Raw genomic sequence first — 19,001 nt, 5'->3', positions numbered from 1 at the left:
TTGGGGGGGGGGGGAGGAGGAATTTTCCTAGTAATTGTATCATTTGTATACACTTGAAGTTGATCCTGTAGCCATTTTTTCTCTTTATAGTTATTAGAACAAGGCAGGCAATAAAGCTATCAAAACATAACCAAAACACTTAACATCATCATACAAGTGTACTAGTTTCATAACACATTTTTCAAGCCGCAATACAAAAAGACACTCAATGGACCATATTAATGTATAAAAGTTTAAGGGGAAAAATAGAGGGACATAATGACACAATACCTTACATCTCGAGAACACAATTCAAATTTCAATGGTAGAAAGCATGCAAGGTTGCTACAAAATTCAGCCACATTCACAATGCACAAATCTAACCACATTTTTGGTCATAAATGCACATAAGACTGTAACAGCAACAATGTCCATGTATAAACATCTTTTCGTTTCCCCCTTTTTTTTTGCACCTAGACCTGCCTACAAACACTAATTTCATCCACATATCAGAAGTGCACTTAAGTGAATTGGGGGAACAATACAGATTACACACATTTTCTCTAAAATATGTCTGTAATGTAAAATCATGATAAATGACAAATCTCATGCTGAGTGCAAAATAGTGTAACTGACCAATTACTTTTGTTTTACCCCCCCCCCCCAAAAAAAAAAATCCCTTGGGTGAATTTTCGTAAAAGGACAAATATTTGCTCTTATTCATTTGTTTTTGTTACAATTGCAAAGTACGCATTGTTCTTTTTTCTATGTTGTCATTTGTACATGCTTTTGTATTATACTCAATGATCTGTCTTTTCAAATTGATTAACAGTTTAAATGATAAATGCATCACATTGTATTATGTATTTCCTTTTACTGATGGAAAGAAAACAATTGAATTTAATTATGATGATTTACATTACTCCTTTTACCATCCTTGAAAACCAATATATTGAGGGGGGGGGGGGTTCAGCACAGGCGATGTTCTGATTACTGCTAGCACATTTAAGGATAAGAGTTTGAAGATAAGCTGGAACATGAAGTAACAGTAGGCAGCATGTATACAGCATGATGTTTCTTTTCAGACATATTTCTGCCTAGATCTTGAGGTGTACTGAACTGGGGCCTGTTCTGTCACGAGTTAAGATTAATCTCATTGATCAAAATTGATTTCATTTGTAAGTCTCTGGCAGTCCAGGTAATAAGGAAAGATGAAATCAAATTAACTCTTGATGAAACATGGGGCAGTTCAGATATCATGCTACACACGAGCATCACGATGCAATAATGACTTGGTGTTTTATTGATACATGCCAAGCATACATAAACAAAGAAATCATGAAATAAATGAACAATGATAACCAAAAAGAAGAAGAAAAAAAAGAACACACAATGACTTTATGGCTGTAACACACTGTACTTAGAAACAACAAAACAGTGAACGAAAATACACAAACACATGTCACAAATTGCGGCAACTCCCTTGTTCGCATGGGATGATTACAGATTTACTGCAGACCCTGCTCAGAAACTGTGCATGAACAAATTAAACATACAAAACCAAATATTCTACCTATTGTATTTAGGTGTGAGAACAAATATTTTATGAATAATCAACTCATAAATGGTTAGTGAGCAATAAGTGAAAGGAAAGTAAACATTCCACAGATGGTGTTGGTTATGCATTCATTACATATTTGTTAAATAGTGGTGAGATACAAGCCAAGTTCAGACAGTGATCCTTAACTTCGAGGATAGGCTAATGTAACTTTGAGGATAAGCTCGTAATTAAGTATGAGGCGCCAAGTGTCGTATGTTCTCTTTCGTCACCAAATCGGTCATTTCGTCACGAGATGACAATTTCGTCAACAGAATGACAATTTCACCAACAAAATTGTCATTTCTTGACAAAATGACCGATTTTGTGACAAAAGAGACCACGCAAAACTTGTCGCCCAATACGTACCTTCGAGCTTATCCTCGAAGTTAGCTTCTTCTCGAAATTAAGGATTACCGTCTGAATGTAACTAATGCCTTTTGGTCATTCAAGTGTTTCATACTCCAGATGTCAGCAGGAATATGAGATTTGCTGATGAGGAATACATATTTAGTTCATCGTTATAAGAAAACACTTGACCTTGTGTCTTATTTCATTAGTTAGTTTGTTTTATATGAATAATACTCTTTGTTACAACACCAACCACTGAGGAGAAACTTAGAATGGACATTTTGAATTTTTTTCCCTTAATCCTCCGGCATAAGTTGTTGAGGAAGGTTTGCAATATCTATTCGTCAATCCTCAAAGCTTTTTTTTTTTTTTAATTATTGGATGTTCCTGAAATAACACAAAGAAAAGAGAAAGACAGAAAGAAAGGAAGAAAATATCTGCAGTATGCATCTACGTTTATAATTCTTTGTAGTTGATTTTGACTTCCTTTACGGGAGAATGTGCACCAAATACATCATCAACAGTTACATGGAATATTCACTTTGTGTAATTACGGTACAGTTTTAACAGTGTCTATCTTACTGTAGTTACGGTCCTAACAGTGTCTATCTTGCCAATGGTGTAAGCATTGGACAATAATCACACCAATTTTTCTGTTCTCCTCCACAAATGAAAGAAAAGGGGAACACATCCCAACCCAAAGGCTGTACAGCCACCCTGAAGAACACTAAGCTCAGAGGGAGAGACGCTATCCTATGAAGTGAGAGTGGGTGATTCTGCTTACATTGAAATAAGACATTGTTACTGGGGGAAACAAAATTTAAAAACCTTTGGCAATCAAAAATGAGAAGATGGTGGCATGTTCTACACAATATTTGTTACACCACGGACACGGTGCTGACAATGTTGGTAATTTCTGCACACAGCAACATGAGATAGAGGTAGTGCCATTTTTTTTTCCTTCATGATAGGAATGACAATAAAGAAGTCATGTATGATATTTTTCTTGGATTTTTTACGATCGTAAGGCAGAAGGTAGAGTCTAGGAGGACAGACACACACGCACACTCAAAGTCAAGGTGTAACATAATCAATGCTTCATGAAGACACTTTGGGGAAGGACAGAGAGAGTGAGAGAGGGGCATGCGAGAGTAACAGACACTACAAACGGTGCACACTTTGACTGAGGGTGCATGGGCAGTGCAACACTAAGAGACAGCAGGAGGGATGGGGGACGAGACTCACGTTTGGTGGTGCCATCGGTGCCCTCCACGGTGGTGGTGGTGCCTAGTTCAAAACAACACAACGTCATAGTTAAAAGGTCGGCTGGGGGCTAACTTGCAAGTCAGCGCCCACCCCTTACTCCAATCCGCACTCATCTTGGGGGTAGGGCTCTCGGTGGTGAAATACCTCAACACCCAAGGCCACGGCTGCTATACGGAGCTGCGATCCACTCTCTGGTGTTGGGTGTGTGTCTTGGAACTCACAGACGTTAAAAGAGTTTTTAAATCCTTTCAGTACCGGGGACTTTGGACAGTGTGTAGAACACTACGGGGTTTCCTGTGCCAATCAGCACTCGAAGCACATTAAAGGTTAATGTGATGACATACACTGTACAGACACTGATCCTCTCATACAATCAACACCCAGAATCTACTATGCCTCTCACAAAGAAAGAAGATGGTAGTTTGTAGGCCACAGAAATATCAACAAGGTTCCACCTTGAAACAGCATGCATTTTGGAGCCATTACATGGGGGAACATAGGATTTTGGATACTTACATGCACGAGGGTGAGGGAAACTGGATAACTATGATACAGCAATGTATTTGGTACACCCTAGGTAAATTGGTTACCACCCTACCACACTGGAATTTATGGTACGCTCGCTAACCTTGCAGCAAATTTGGTGAAGGCTATTAAACAACGCATTTTGCAGAAAGAAACCAACACCCTCCTTTCCATTGGTTGCTGCTAGCAGTGTATCGTATGCACTGCAGGCTTCGATTCTTATCATTAAGATTTATCACCAAGAATACAGCAATGTGGCAATCAATTTGTAATCTGTTGCTGAATTTTTACTTCATTTGATTTTAACAATCACTCTAATCAATTTGTCACCTTGTTGTTGAAACAATAACAATGCCGGTTATTTGAAAAATAACAAAAACATGAGCAAAACTAGCACAGTACTACTTCAACTATTACTATCAATAACTATAAAGATGGTGATGATGCTGATGATGATGATGATGAAATTAATTTCAATAACAACAAAAATAATAATGATACTACTACATCTACCATTACTTTTATTATCATTATTATTACTACTACTACAACAACAACTACACTACAAAAACTACAACTACTACTACTACTACTACTACTACTACTACTACTACTACTACTACTACTACTACTACTACTACTACTATACTACTTCTACTACAACTTGTACAATGTACTACAACTGCTAATAATAATAATAATAACAATAATAATAATAATGATGATGATGATGATAATAATAATGACAATACTGGCAATAAAATAACTGATAATGATACTGTTGATATTTGTGCCAAAACTATGATAACAATAATAATTGTGTCTAGCTATATTGGCTGATAGCAAACATTGCATGCCAACACATTGCTTTTTAGGCTGGATTGGGGGAGGAAGAGGAGGAGGAGTGGGAGGAGGAGGAGAAGGAAGAAGGAGGGAGTGGAGGAGGAGGAGGAGGGAGGAGGAGGAGGAGGGAGTCGAGGGAGAGGAGACGAGATGCACGGGACAGGTGACACGATGGTGTTTACCTGCTTGCTTACCAAGAGACTCTACAAAGGAGAATTCCATCATCACCCGATGGAGGTCGATGTCGGAGGAGAGTGAGGACAGACAAGAATACAGAATTTCCTTTGGTCATTCATTGCCACTCCCAAATCTCCTTGTCTCTCAAAACAATTCAACTTTAACACACTTCAGGGATCATATCCTAATATGGATTCTTTAAAGGGACTGTACAGTACTGGTTGAGGCGAGGATTCAGCTTGCAACATTTTGCGAGATATTTAGAAGCCAATTCTAAGAGAAATCAAAAGTTCATTTGATGAAAATCGGTTTTGAAATGACTGAGTTTTTTTACTTAAAAACAAGGAAACACAAAGAGATCCTAACAAAAGTCATGGCCTGTCAATTTTATTGGGATTGCGTTTTTGAATATCTCAGCCAATTCAAGGCCAATTTTCATCAAATGAATGTTGAATCCTTCTTGGAAATTACATGCTCTTTCATATTTCATACGAGTTTCTCATTATCTCACCAAAAAAAATGTTAGAAACCTGAATCCTCATCTCAACCAGTACTGTACAGTCCCTTTAATGTGCCAACATGGATGTATGGATGCACAAGAAGTCAAATTTACAACCAACTGGTGAGAAAAAAGTTTTGATGACTTGATACAGAATCTAACAGAAACAGGATAGTGTGAAAGAGATTGGTACTGTAGGTCTGTAAAATCTCGTTCTAAAATAATAGTTAGTAGCATTATTTTAAATTACACATATACCCTGAGAGTGCATAAAAGTTATGGATGAAAGTAGATTTTATCATCGTAGTACTTCAAAGCACTGAACATGAAACATGAATTATTAAGCTGCTTGTTTGCTTGGTATAAAAAAACATACATTGTGTATATAGGGTATGAAGAGGCCCATAGTTTGCCCTGTGCTATATACTTGTACATGAACATGAGGACTTGAAATTGAGTATTGGATTTAAATAGAACTCTAATGAATAGATTGATAACTTTACAAGAAAGATATTAGCTCTAGCAGCCTTGGGGCTAATAACTGCATGCAAGAAAACAATAAACAAGGAGTGACGCATTAGGGGAATTACCAGCGTCGGTTAATCAAATGCATAAATTTTGCCTTGTTAAGGTGTATATGTGAAATAAAGATAAAGCGTTACTATAATCAACTATGTTTAAATTCACTTGCCCGCTTGCTAGGGGCTACTAAAACTGCTGAGCGGGTAAAATGAACAAGTGCTTCCTTGTTCAAAGCAAAAGAGTAAAATATCTTTTGCAATGCTCTAAAATGACGATGAAACTTCACTGTAGTTTGTTTGGATGGCCATTATATAGCATATGTCTGATAGAATTCATTCATGTTATTTACATCTACTTTACAAAATAAAGAAGCAAGCATTATCCCTAAATATGAATGAAAGGTTATCGGAATCAAATTTGGAACTTTAGGGGTAAGATTTCTAAAAGGGGAATGTCAAACTTAACACATAAGGCTACTGGAGAAATCAAAACAGAAACAAGCCAATTTTTTCCCCCTTTTAAAAGGAAGAATGTGAAAAAAACAAAACAAATAAGAACATGAAGGCATTATAAGAATAGTCTGACAGCTGGATATAGAGACAGACAGACAGAGAGGGGAGGAGGTACAAAGTGATAGAAGAGGAGGAACAAAAAACCCAATATCTAATAAATAGATGAAAAGTTGGGTAGCCGAGACATAACAGGGGAGGACTGACAACCACTCCAGCATGATAGTCTTACATGACAAACCTGAGAAGTGGTGAAATTCAGAGACTGATTTGTCAATGTTGACACCTGAATCCATTCAGATATATTTGGCCATCACTCTTTTCAATGGACTTCTCTTTAATAATACATCAAAGTGGAAAAAAAAAAGTTTAACTGAATAATATCAATTTCTTCTTGAATGACTGCCTAGACCATGACATTTTGGAGTTTGACCCTGACAATCACTCTTCACCTCATATTGGGCCCAAATTAGTAAGCTGATTACCCTGTAGTATCCATTTACAATGATTAGCAAAAGTTGGACGAATACAGTGTATAAATATATATCTAAAATAGTTATGGAACCAAAGAAGATTGACATGGATAAGCGGACAGACAGACTACACAATATGAATATATAATGCCTTGGTGACCTTGGAGAAGGGCTGAACAGAAAATAGGGGGGGAATTGTCAAGGGGAGACAAAATGAAGCTGTAGACTTCATTAGAGTAGAAAGGGAGAAAAAGAAGAGGAAAGATGGGAGTATAGAAAGGTCAGTTCAAACTTTCTGTCCCACTGACCAACAGTGGCCGAGCACATGCAGCCATCACTTACTCGCTGCCCTGAGGTGACCGCTGTTCTCCACAACGTGGGAAATCAGATCTTCCAGGTCCTCGTACATATAGTCGCAGCCGTCCCAGCCGCACTCGTAGACCTGGATCCCGTTGGGGTCCACGGCGGAGCCGTCCTTGCCCGCCTGGCCCGGGGTGGCCGGATCCTTGCCAGACTTGTCCTTGTCCTTGTCCTTATCCACCTTGGGCACCTTGGGCATGCTGGCCGCGATCTGGGCCGCCTGCACCTCAAACCGCTTCCGCTCTGGCTTGGACAGCTTGCGCCACTGTGAGGTTTGCCAGAATACATCGCAGGGTGGGGCAAAATAAAAATTGTTTAAACTTACAGGCAAGACATCACATAGGCGTATGACACTGACAAGGAATATATAGCTTACAATGAGTATTAAGTAATTATTCTTCTTTGTTATCTCATTAAAGAAAGTAATCTTGTAGGAAATAGGAAGAAAGCAAAAAAAATGAAACAGCCTATAATGCAATAAATGTGGTTTATGTGTTTGAAAAGGCTGCAATATATCGTGCACACTTAATGCTTCACAGCACTTCATACAACATCAAACTTAATGTTTCATACAAAGCAGTGTATCTGCATGCTCGAAAGAGCTTATAACGTAGAGTTCAAGCTCACAGACCTCCTGCATAGAAATTATCGGTCAAAAACTATTCTGTGCCTTTAACGCATCTGCCATATATATACAATATATATCTTTCTCCAGTGAAGGTCTTCAGTAACTAGTGCTGAAAATTCATTCAAAAAGCCCTGTATGCTTCAGGCATAATGTTGACAGAGCAAATCCACAATAATGGTTTAAAAAAAAAAAAGAAGCAAAGTACATTTCAGAATGCAACAAATTCAATACGATACCCCATCTTAAGTCAGTCCTGGAAAATAAACATTTACAAAGTTTTATGATCAAACATGATTGGTGAGTGAGTGGGTAGCACCAAGTCATAGCCCATGCCAGATGCATCGCTGTATAGGAGAGGTGTTAAGTTTGACAGTGACAGTCAGCACCACAAGTTGCACACATAAGGCAAAATACAAAGCAAGATAATGGGCCCACGACACAATCACGAAGGTGGTACAAATGAAACCATGGTTTTTAATAAACCATGGACAAAAACCATGGAGCGCCAAGTGTCGTATGGAATATTTTGTTACGAAATCAGTCATTTCGTCGATGAAATGATTATTTTGTAACGACATGACAACATTTTGTAACTAAATGAACATTTCGTTCACGAAATGATAATTTCGTTAACGAAACAGTCATTTTGTCGACGAAATGACCAATTTCGTAACGAAATATTGCATGTGACACTTGGCGCTCCATGGTTTTTGTCCATGGTTTAAACCATAGTTTCATTTGTACCACCTTCGTGAATTCGGGCCAAAGAGTGAAGGAGTGAGAACAAAGAGACAAAGTGAGAGAAGGAAATGATGAAAATGAAGAAGAAACAGATGAAGAAGAAGAAGAGATGGAGGTAAAATGGAGGAAGAAGAAATGAAGGAGGAGGAGGAAGGAAAGATGAAGAAGACAGAATGGAGGAGGAATAGAGAAAGAGAGGAAGGAAAAGAAGTAGAAGAAAAGAAGAAGAAGAAGAAAAGGAGAAGAAGGAGAAGAAGTAAAGAAGGAGAAAAAGAAGAAGAGGTAAAGAAGGACAAGAAGAAGGAGAAGAAGAAAAAAGAACAAGAAAAAGAAGAAATGAAGGAGGAGGAAAAAGAGAGGAAGGAAAGATGAAGAAAAATGGAGGATAAATAGTGGAAGAGGATAAAGAAGAAGATGATGATGATGATGAAGGAGAAAGAGAAGAAGAACAAGAAGAAAAAGAAAAGGAAAAGGAGGAGAAGGACAGAAAAGAGAAAGAAGGCAAAGAAAAAGAGATCCAACACTGAAAAACCTGCCATGATAGGGTCGGCACATATCACTGAGATCAAAAATCTGTGAGACTTTGACACTGAAGTTAGTTCCTACAACAGGTGCCTGTTAGCAATGCAGACTCTGGGCAGCAAATTACCAGTGTCCTGTTTAACTCTGGCTCCCCAACATCTCATTGTAGGAAATTAGGAAAAGCTTTAATCATAAGACAAGCAGAAAATTGTTAGCGTGTGGCGTCTGCTATTACTTTGTGCCTTCCTTGCTCTCAAACTCAGGACAGGACAGAAAGCACAAACCTTTTGCACAAGCAGTCTGGTAAATATTTTACAACATCACAACATTACAGAGTGAGGTTAGGTGCTTCAGAAGTGAGAATGAGTAAGACTTTGATAATGCATATACACCAGTACGCTCACATAGCACACACAAAATTGTGAGTGACACGTACTATCAGACTAAAGTATATGTTGTATCTTGAGGCTCCATTCATTACAAGTTGCATTCATGACATGTATAACGGCCAATATCACCATGAAAACAATGTTTGAGGCCTACCAAGATGAAAGTTAGTGAAATGCGACATCACTGTGTAATTACATTGATGAAAGTATTGATGCTGCTGCATCTCGTCTTAAAGGAGCGGTCCAGCAGATTCTTTTCAACTTCTTTTGAAATCTATTCTTTTCAACATATGAACACATCATGCTACTCCAGGCATTTAGTTTAGGATGCCCACTAGTGACACGCTGAACTATCAAACTTCATCTTTCTCATAAATGGAATGAAAAAAAGAAATGCATCACAAAAAATGACACCTTTGAAAGAATGGATGGGGTGAATGCCCCTAGTCAACATAAACACACATTAATCTGATATTACATGTCACCACAAGTTATGAAAGACCACATGCGTCAAATGTTATCCACACAAACACACATATATATAAGTCTCCATGAAAAGCCAACATTTAACAAGATACAGCCGTTAAACATTGGTGCAGGCACAAGTACCTACACTCTTCGATCAGTTTGATTTCTTTCACACACACACACACACGAATGTTGACAACTCCACAAAAACCTGTTGGTGCAAACTTTATTGGGGGTGTCCAGGTGTGTGAGAATTGAGTTAGCATTCCTCTCTTACAGTTAGTGGAAGGTGATGTGTTAGTGGGTGGCGTCCTACGTTAGTGTTAGACCTAATCATCTTACTTCTGAGCCAATAATTCTGCTGATGTCGCCAAATGTCATGTCGGGATTACTCTTCTTGCATGCTGCCCGATTCTCACTAGCAAACAAGATGAAAGCACTGGGAGGGCGGATGGGTTTCTGTAATAATCCACAAAAACAAAATCGTATAAACACTGCATGGTCTACATAATCTGTCAGATATGCCTTATATCACTTTTCTGCATCATTGTTGTTGTACTCAGTGCAATCACAAATTACCAAATGCGAAGACATTGAATGTTACACTAGAGGTTACACTCTTTGTTTCCAGCGGTGCCACATAATTTGGTTGTTGAGAAAGTAGTAAGCCTTTTTTTTAAATTTCCATTTCTGTTTTGGATAACTTGCTGAGCTGAATGCAGCGGTTGTCACCTAAGTGGTCAACATGGAGCGATGTGAATATTTTGCTAGAAACTACCAGGGGTACAAACATTGGTACATTACCATAAATTATAGCTGTTGGTGGGGGGAATGCTAAATACTGCACATGCAGTCTGACTAGATGTTGCAGATTTTGTTGGGCTTTTTTTTTTCCCTCAGGGATCAATTCATACACTTGTATCTTCCACTCTGCCACCTCACCTCTTCGCCGCTCTTCCCCTTGGGTTTGCTCGTCTTCGGGGTGGAGATGCTGGACGTCGCCGAGGCGGTTTCGTCGACGTCGGAGAACTGCTCGCCCATCTGCATGAGGGCGACCTCCTCCTCGGCCTTGAGGTCCTCCCCTTCCTCATCATCGAGCTCCAGCTCGATCGCCATCTCCATCTCCTCCTCCTTGCCATCGCTCTCCTCCTCCTCCTCCTCCTCCGTCTGGTCCAGCTGCTCCTGGAGCAGCGGCGAGGGCTCCTTCACTGGGTTGATGGGCTTCTTGAAGAAGTAGATTTCATCGTCGATCACCTTGTTGGCTACGTTGTGCCTCTTCAGGCCCTTGATCTTCCGCATGGACTGCTCTACTTCCTTGTACTGGGATTCGCACACATAGACATGCTTCTCTGCGAACTCCGTCGGTCGGCCTTTTAGGGAACAAAAACAAAACCACTATCACATGGAAATCAGCACAGTAGGAGATGACTCACAAAGAACCTTGAATTACCAGTAATAGCCAAACTTACATTCTTCATGACATCGCAGAACAACGCGAAAATCCAACTCTGGTTAAAAGAGAATTCAATAAATATCACACTGATCTTCTAATATTTTTCAATCAGTATACAAACTATCATTTCCCTCAATGTTACATGAAACAAGGCATGAACTTTTCTTTCAAACTACAATTGTGCGATATAATTTGAAACACAACTTGAGACAACTCAAGTGCAATATGTGAGCTAATTTAGTCAGTAGAGAGAAAAAAAAATGAATTGCATGAAATGAATTGCACAAAAACAAAACCTCACACACAACACACAACACACACACAACACACACACAGAAATGCATCTCCTTCACCTACACCATCCCCAACAGAAAACTCACTTGCGATGTAGTCCTTAAAGAGCATGACGGAGCACTTGCCAAGCACCTGAGTGATGTGGTAGGAGGTTTCCATGGAGCTGAGGAAGATCTCGTTCTGGAAGAAGAGCCTGGTAGGAGGGTGGACCGTTTCCGATGGGTGGATGAAGACCGGGCCAAAGAAGTACAGGTCGCCACTGAACAGGATGGGGAGCACGTTTTTTATACAGATTTGACTTTTAGTTTCCCACGTCATTTGACTATGATGACATCTCCAGATACACAAATGTGGTACTTGAGAACTTTGGTAAGTCACTGCTCTCATTTCTTTCATCTCCCTAAGGTGCAATATTTCATAATATCTCTTTCATCATTGGGTAATGCTATATTATGCCCTACCTACTTACAAGGTGGCCTCGGGCCTAAACACATGAATTCCTTATAATCTCTTGCACTGACCATACATAACATTTTTGTTCCTATTGTTGCCATCATACGTTCCAGAGTGTATCATCATCATTGTCTTAGATCGAGTTTACAAACAAAACTTGGTGCACCACTAAAATTTCAGTACACGTTACACAAATTGATATTTGGTAGTGATATCCAAACTTCTCATCAGCCTGAGAGAAAATGCCAAAAGTAAAAATCAATGTGGTCCAAGGTTTGAATCTAGACACACTCGTCCACAGATAAAGACATTGCATCCCTCAAAGACAATTACAGAGCAAAGAGACAACAAAACACAAGACATGAAAACATAATCGGAGGTGAAGCTACCAGGGTAAGGAAGAGAAAGGGGAGGGGAAGGGAGGCAGAGGTGGTGATTAGGAAAATTTTTATATCAGCCTTACTTTCTGTCCTTCCAAATCTTGTCCATCTTGCAGATGTTGGGTCGGCCCTTGATGGCCTTGATGTAGACACAGTCGCCAAGCTTGAACCAGACACTGTTCCAGCACACCTGCTCATAGTAGGTGAATCCTTCTTGGTTGGGCATCTCCTGCATGACTTCCTGCAATACAGAGGACAAACATACAGACATACAAACACAAACAAACAAAGTCAGGTGATGTGGAATCACTAGTGTGTGTGTGTGTGTGTGTGACTGCTGACTTTGAACAATAGAAAAGCCAGTTGCAACTGACAAATTGCCCTTCCTTTACGTAAATAAGCACCAAGCTCTGTCATATAGCACTGTCAATCAGTTGCAATATAAATAACTTGACACAAGAAACTCACTAATTTTGAAAGAGTCCAAAGTTGTTGATGATAAATTCAATTCTATTGGAATGCATTACATATTGTACTGGGAGAAGACTCACCAATGACATCTCAGTTTTGATGAGACCCAACAAAATTCTCTTTTTGTGAGCACATATCACGGCACTCCACTATGTTTAATGTTTCTCACTTTGTACCTCTGGTACATACATATATCTACATAAGTATGTGTGTGTATGCAGTGTGCATATAAACATTTATTCATTTGTAGTTTCTTCTTAAACTATTATGCACGCATCCCTTGCCTCTCCTTGACATTTTGTGATGCCATACACGCGAGGATCATGTGGCTTCAACGTGTTTGTGACATTTGAAGAAATAAGACCTCATCCCTTTCTCAACTTTGTGGCTTCTGAAGTAGAATAAAGATTCCCTGGATGACTGAGGTGATTGGCTACTCTGCCGAAAAAAGCGGCTGCTCCTCACACATACCTCTCTCTCTTTGTCAAACACGGGCAGGCTCTCTGTGTCATCAAAGGTCTCCACCGGTTTATCAGGGGAGAATCCAGCAAAGACAGACGCAATCCTGACCTTCGACAGCGGTTCATCCCGGTTAAGGATCTTTGTTGCCCCCGGCGGCACAGCCCAGATCTGAAGTTTTAGGACAATATACAAATAATCTTCTATGACAACAAAAGCAATAGTACACTTACACATTTTATTTTTTTTTTCCTGCTTTTTCTTCGGCTCTAAAGACACAGATTCTTCTAGTAAATTCGGTTTTGACTTTTGAGAAGTTTGGAAATGTTTATTGTTATCTTGAAACCTTATAATTTCTGTGAAGACATTACCTTGTACAGAGGACAGTACCTTAATGCAGCAGTTCTGAAGTAGTTATGATGAGCCAGTAAACATAATTATGACAATTTGTAAACTGACTCTTGAAATTAACATCAACTTTACAAGAGACCTGATATCTTATGTATTTGAAGTAAGCACACAACTTCACAGTAAACTGAATTACAGAAAAATCACAGAGAATGTTTGAAGAAAATTATAGAAGAAATATATTTTCACCTTGATCTTCTTGAAAGCCTTGGCCTTGGCAGAGTAGCGGGACTCGCAGACGAAGACATCGTCCTCGTCGAAGCCTTCCGGCTTGTTCTTGAAGTAATCCCGGACAAACATGACGAAGCACTTACCCAGGACGTGCTGTGAGATCTTCACCTTGTTGTAGTAGTCACTTTTGAATACTTCCTGGAATGCAAAATGCAAAGATTTTTAAGTGATTTTTTTTTTCAGTCTTTTTCTTTTTGTTTCACTGAATTCCCCTGTTTCTTTTAATTGTCTGTTTAAAGTAGCATCATGTTACACACTTCACCAAAGAAAAGTAAAAATGTCAGCATCAATCACATAGTTCACAAATACATGGTACATAGTGTAAATCAAAATGAGCACAGTTTGGCAAATGTTAAGACTTAACCAGGAGAATATAATGCCAACGTTGCACTATGATGACAGCGTTACCTTCTCCAAGAATTTCCTGGTCGCCAGGTGGAAGGTCTCGTTGGGGCGGAGGAACCAGTTGCCGTGGAGCCACGCCTCCCCGTCCGCATCCCTCCACAGCTTTTCAATGCACACAATGTGGTTCTTAAGCTGCTTCTCACTGCATGGTAATATTAACATCACGACATAGTGAGCACTTTGACTCGGCCATTCCTGGATGAGAATCTTTGTATAATCACAATGCTCAGACAAGGGACTTGGTGTAATTTCAATTCTTTGCTTCTCATTTTGATGGCACGAATACATCGTTCATTGAACAGGTTTGATTTGCCATCGTCAAATGAATATCTTTGGTGGTGCACCATCATATGGTTTCTTGTATCCTATCATTCCTGTAAGTGATCATCTTACTGCTACCTTCTCACTTTCTGTAACAGAGACTTTTACATCGTGAATGCAAAGCATTCACGGGAGCTATACTGGCCAGAAACCACAGTTAGACCACTACAATATGGCTAAACAGGTCAAAAGTTTTGGACATGGGGTAAAATTCTGCTCACCTTGGCTCCACGTAGACAAAATCTCCCACTCTGTAGGTCACTCCATTCACCATCAAACCATCGTCATTCTGGAAGGGACAAACATTCAAGAAGCATAAAGCACAAAACAAGAAGACAAGTTGATGCTGATATTCTAACCCCTTTGCCCTAAATAAATGATCAAAAGGGACTTGATTGCATGTCACATCATTAAATCTACTTTTAAAAAAATCTCTTATGAAATATTTGTCATAAAGTTATTGCAATGACTGATTATGAAAGAATGGAAATCTCTGACAGGGCACTTGGTTCCTCAAGGTACAAATGCATTAAATGTGCAACTCAAAGTATTTCTTGTTGCACCTCAGAGAGTAACAGAGTCAAAACATATTAGGGTCGCACATTTTCTACATTTCACTCTTACTTAGGTTGATAACTAAATCCGCATGACAAAGTAGCACAACATGCGAGTTTTGAAAAGTGACACTTATTCCATTACAACTGATATCTGTACACTGTAATACAAGGCTTCAGGGTGCACCACATATTGTTTGTTGGGTATGTATGTGGCCATGAAAAGAGCCTACCCACTTTGACGTTTTGGCAAGCATGTTCTAGCCATCTTCAAGGGAATGGCAAGATGGCAATGGCAAGAATTGCAAGAACATGCTTGCTGACACGTCAGGAGTGGGTAGGCCCTTATCAGGGCCACATACATACCCAAGAAAGAATATGTGGTGCCCTGTGAAGCCTTCTATTACTAAACATTTTACCGCCATGGAAACCTTCAAAAATTGTAACCAATATCTAAAGAAAAAAAAATATGGACTGCGAGAACCACACTGATGAAGAAAAACTACATTTTAGAAAAATCTTGAAGACACTAGCCAGGGAGTGAGGGTAGAGGAAGAAGGGATGTAAAAGATGGGGAAAAAACCCACTAGTTGGGTGTTACTAGTATACTGTATTTCATCATCAGCGTGAGCCTTACATCATCTTTTTCGCCATCTGCCTTGTCGTGTTGGTCATCAATACTGTGGTCTTTTTTGGCATCTTCCTCTTCCTTCTTCTCATTATCCTCCTTTATCTAGCACAAAAAGAGTTCAATCATTAATAGTTTCCATGGTAACTTAAACCATCTCCATCTGAACTTATCCCTCTTCCATCCACAGCCTAGACATTACAGAAGTTAGAATGAAGAGCACTGGCATTTCTGCCGAGAATCCCCACACGCATTTCCACTATGCCGAATACGCTTTTCTTGTTAGCAATTGGCGATTCAAAAATAAACATTGTGTGATCACTGTGCTTTACCACATAACCACATCGTGAAGCTATAACAGTTGAGTTCCTCCTGCACTTTCTTCATGATGGGGCTATAAGATCTTTACAACGTATCAATACCTTCTCAACTACATACTGTAAAAGACCAGCATCCACATACAATATGTAGCACTCATTCCACTCTTGGGAATCATTGCTCTGTGCAGCGATAGAACCACAAACACAAGAAAATTACACTTCACTCTCGATTTCCATTTTACACACATGGGTGGAGGTAAGCATCATAGATACAGTGTTATCTTCATATGCTTGTGGTTAGGCTTGAATCTTACACCTTCTCACTGACAGCACATTCACCGCACCATTAAATAATGATATTCACTGTAACATAAACATTTCCATAGCAGTTATTCATCAACTAATGCAAAGTTACACACACAAAATAAAATATCTTTCTCAATCATGTATTCCTGTTGCAAAGGAGTCTCTCATTTACACTAAAGGTACTGTATATATGTTGCATCATTTTTATCCTAACTTTTGTAATCACTTAGGGACATTTATCCTTGTATGCTAGAGTATCTGTAGGCTCCACCCATCTACCAACTGAATTACTTTGCTTGATCTATTGATCTATCAAGCTTTGGCATCCTTTGGTCAGTCTTTCCTTGCCTGTATTCCATCTGCCTACATCTGCAAATCTCCATACATCCGATGACAGGAATATTAGGTGTTGCGTACCTCTTTTGGCAGTTTCTCTTTCTTCTCTTCATCCAGGTCATTCTGGAGATGTCTGTGAGTGTAGCTGAGGGCGGGGGAGAGCAGGATCTCCCCATTCTTGCAGATCTCGTCTCGGATCTGGATGAAGAATCGCTGCAGCTCCACGGAATCTTCATAGACCTGAAAACAGAGAGAGAGAGATATGTAGATAGATGAGCCAAAGCTTGAGAGAGAGAGAGAGAGATATGTAGATACATGTAGAGGAGAGAAAGTGTGTGTGAGAGAGAGAGAACACAGCTATACTTCATGCAGTGATTAATGCAACATGCATCATCAAAACTACAGATGACGATTGATTCATTGGTCATATCAAATTCTGTACTTTGAGATGTCTGATGATGGCTGCTCCCTCTTGTAACTACTGCCCATACAACAATGAATCTATGTTTGGGTGGATTTGGCAACACCACACAGTTGTTTTGTATCACTCAATGCAATCTATTCTTGTTGTCACAGCAAAGACAACAGTTTGCATTGAAGTTGAGAATGGTGATGTCCAAATGTGCTACTCTTACACACTCATAAAACAATAATTTGCAAAGTAAAGCACTCCTCATCAAATGGAAGGGAGGCACCATAGTCACTATCCTATTCAATGCCACACACAGTGCCTAAACTTATTCACACACACGAGCACAGCATACAATCCAAGGGTGCATCAGGTCCCTCATTGTGTAGCTGATAAACACTGCCTCTAGCCCACAAAACAATTTTGACACAAGAAAGGAACTCATTACCTGCGAGTCCGTCCTGCTGAGAGCCCTGGCTCTCTCAAGAACCTCAAAGATGTGGTCCTGGAAGCAGTCCAGGCGCCGGTAGCAGCCGCGGTCCAGGTAGCGTCGGATAGTGTCTAAATCAAGTGGTTTTCTGGCAATTAATACAGAAAGCACGAATTGCATCATTTCCACCGGAAAATAACTGCAATGACTGCTGTCAAGTCAATTATCATAAGTACAATATCATCAGAGAATTCAATTTTCAGCGGGTGCGCTTCTGCTTTTGAGGTCATTTTCACAAATCCTCCCACTCTCCAGCTGGACTTTGAAATTCTCCAGCTCTAGCTGTGTGTCTCCCATTTCAGATATATTTTCTCCAGCTTAAGATTTAGTTTTCTCCCGTCCAACTATAGATTTATCGTATATGTTCAAAAATACGGCTAAGACAGCTAGCACCAGAGAGCATCTACATGTATAACCCCTGACCTCGGGCCCTGGCCCAAGGATGTCACACTTCACTCCTGTTATATGCGCTCTGTGCATTTAATATTGTGTGCATGTTCATGTAATCAGTATCTTCAATTTGCTACGGGGTCCAGGCGGGAGAATCTCCATTATAAGAGATGGTTAGGTTGGCATCTCTGTACTATAAAGGGTCATATCTGTAAACGGTATGCGACAATAGGAAATTAAAAAGTTCTTACTTCTGTCCATCAGCATTTCCATCCTTGTCCACAGGTATCTCTGCCAGTGAGTCGCTATAGCAACGGCCCTCCTCATCCTGGTGGTTGGCCACCGACACAAAGAGACTGGTCAGGATCTCTCGCACCAGTCCCTGGACATCGGGCACGCCGGACGTCTCGTCTCCCATCAACACCGTCTTGGTCTGCAGTAGGATGCGCTGCAGCGTCAGGGCATCCTGGGAGGATGGGAAGTGGAGGAGAAGATCGAGAGAGTTTGTAAAAATTCCTTGAATCACTGTCATCAACATTTAGCATTTCATCTTCTACAGACATTCTCCTCTGTAATGGCGGAGCTAAAGCATGCTATGGTCTAAATGTGATACAGTGCTCACCAGCTAATCAGGGACCACTTTAGCGGGAACCTCGCTTAAGTACAAGAAAACTTGATGCAACTTACTTTTCACACGTTATTTCCACCTCCATTTAATCGGAACCATAAACTGCTTTAGATGAAGAGTTCTCAAGAGTTCTCAAGAGAGACTCTTCATCTATATTTATCAACCACCCTTATGAACTTGTTTTGCAATTTCCATAAACTGCTTTATTGGGACAAA

The 19,001-nt window shown here is 39.8% G+C and overlaps 1 protein-coding gene across 1 annotated transcript in view; it reads right to left on the bottom strand.

Annotated features, from left to right (window-relative positions):
* LOC139734053 (protein polybromo-1-like) overlaps positions 1–19,001 on the bottom strand; it is a 53,408-nt gene that overhangs the window by 13,201 nt on the left and 21,206 nt on the right. The window contains exons 16-29 of the mRNA XM_071644869.1: positions 18,409–18,623; positions 17,726–17,855; positions 16,950–17,108; positions 15,916–16,011; positions 14,946–15,013; positions 14,407–14,545; positions 13,957–14,136; positions 13,372–13,530; positions 12,513–12,670; positions 11,683–11,855; positions 10,792–11,219; positions 10,192–10,308; positions 7,084–7,366; positions 3,173–3,214 (exon numbers count right to left, since the gene is read on the bottom strand). Coding sequence (XP_071500970.1) covers positions 3,173–3,214; positions 7,084–7,366; positions 10,192–10,308; positions 10,792–11,219; positions 11,683–11,855; positions 12,513–12,670; positions 13,372–13,530; positions 13,957–14,136; positions 14,407–14,545; positions 14,946–15,013; positions 15,916–16,011; positions 16,950–17,108; positions 17,726–17,855; positions 18,409–18,623 — 2,347 coding nt within the window. The remainder of the gene's footprint in view (positions 1–3,172; positions 3,215–7,083; positions 7,367–10,191; positions 10,309–10,791; positions 11,220–11,682; positions 11,856–12,512; positions 12,671–13,371; positions 13,531–13,956; positions 14,137–14,406; positions 14,546–14,945; positions 15,014–15,915; positions 16,012–16,949; positions 17,109–17,725; positions 17,856–18,408; positions 18,624–19,001) is intronic.

Source organism: Diadema antillarum, unplaced genomic scaffold, assembly GCF_040938485.1.
Source record: "Diadema antillarum isolate AM-2024a unplaced genomic scaffold, OU_Dant_1.0 seq00000507_RagTag, whole genome shotgun sequence".
Lineage (NCBI taxonomy): Eukaryota > Metazoa > Echinodermata > Echinoidea > Diadematoida > Diadematidae > Diadema > Diadema antillarum.
This window is presented reverse-complemented; position numbering and strand designations above follow the sequence as displayed.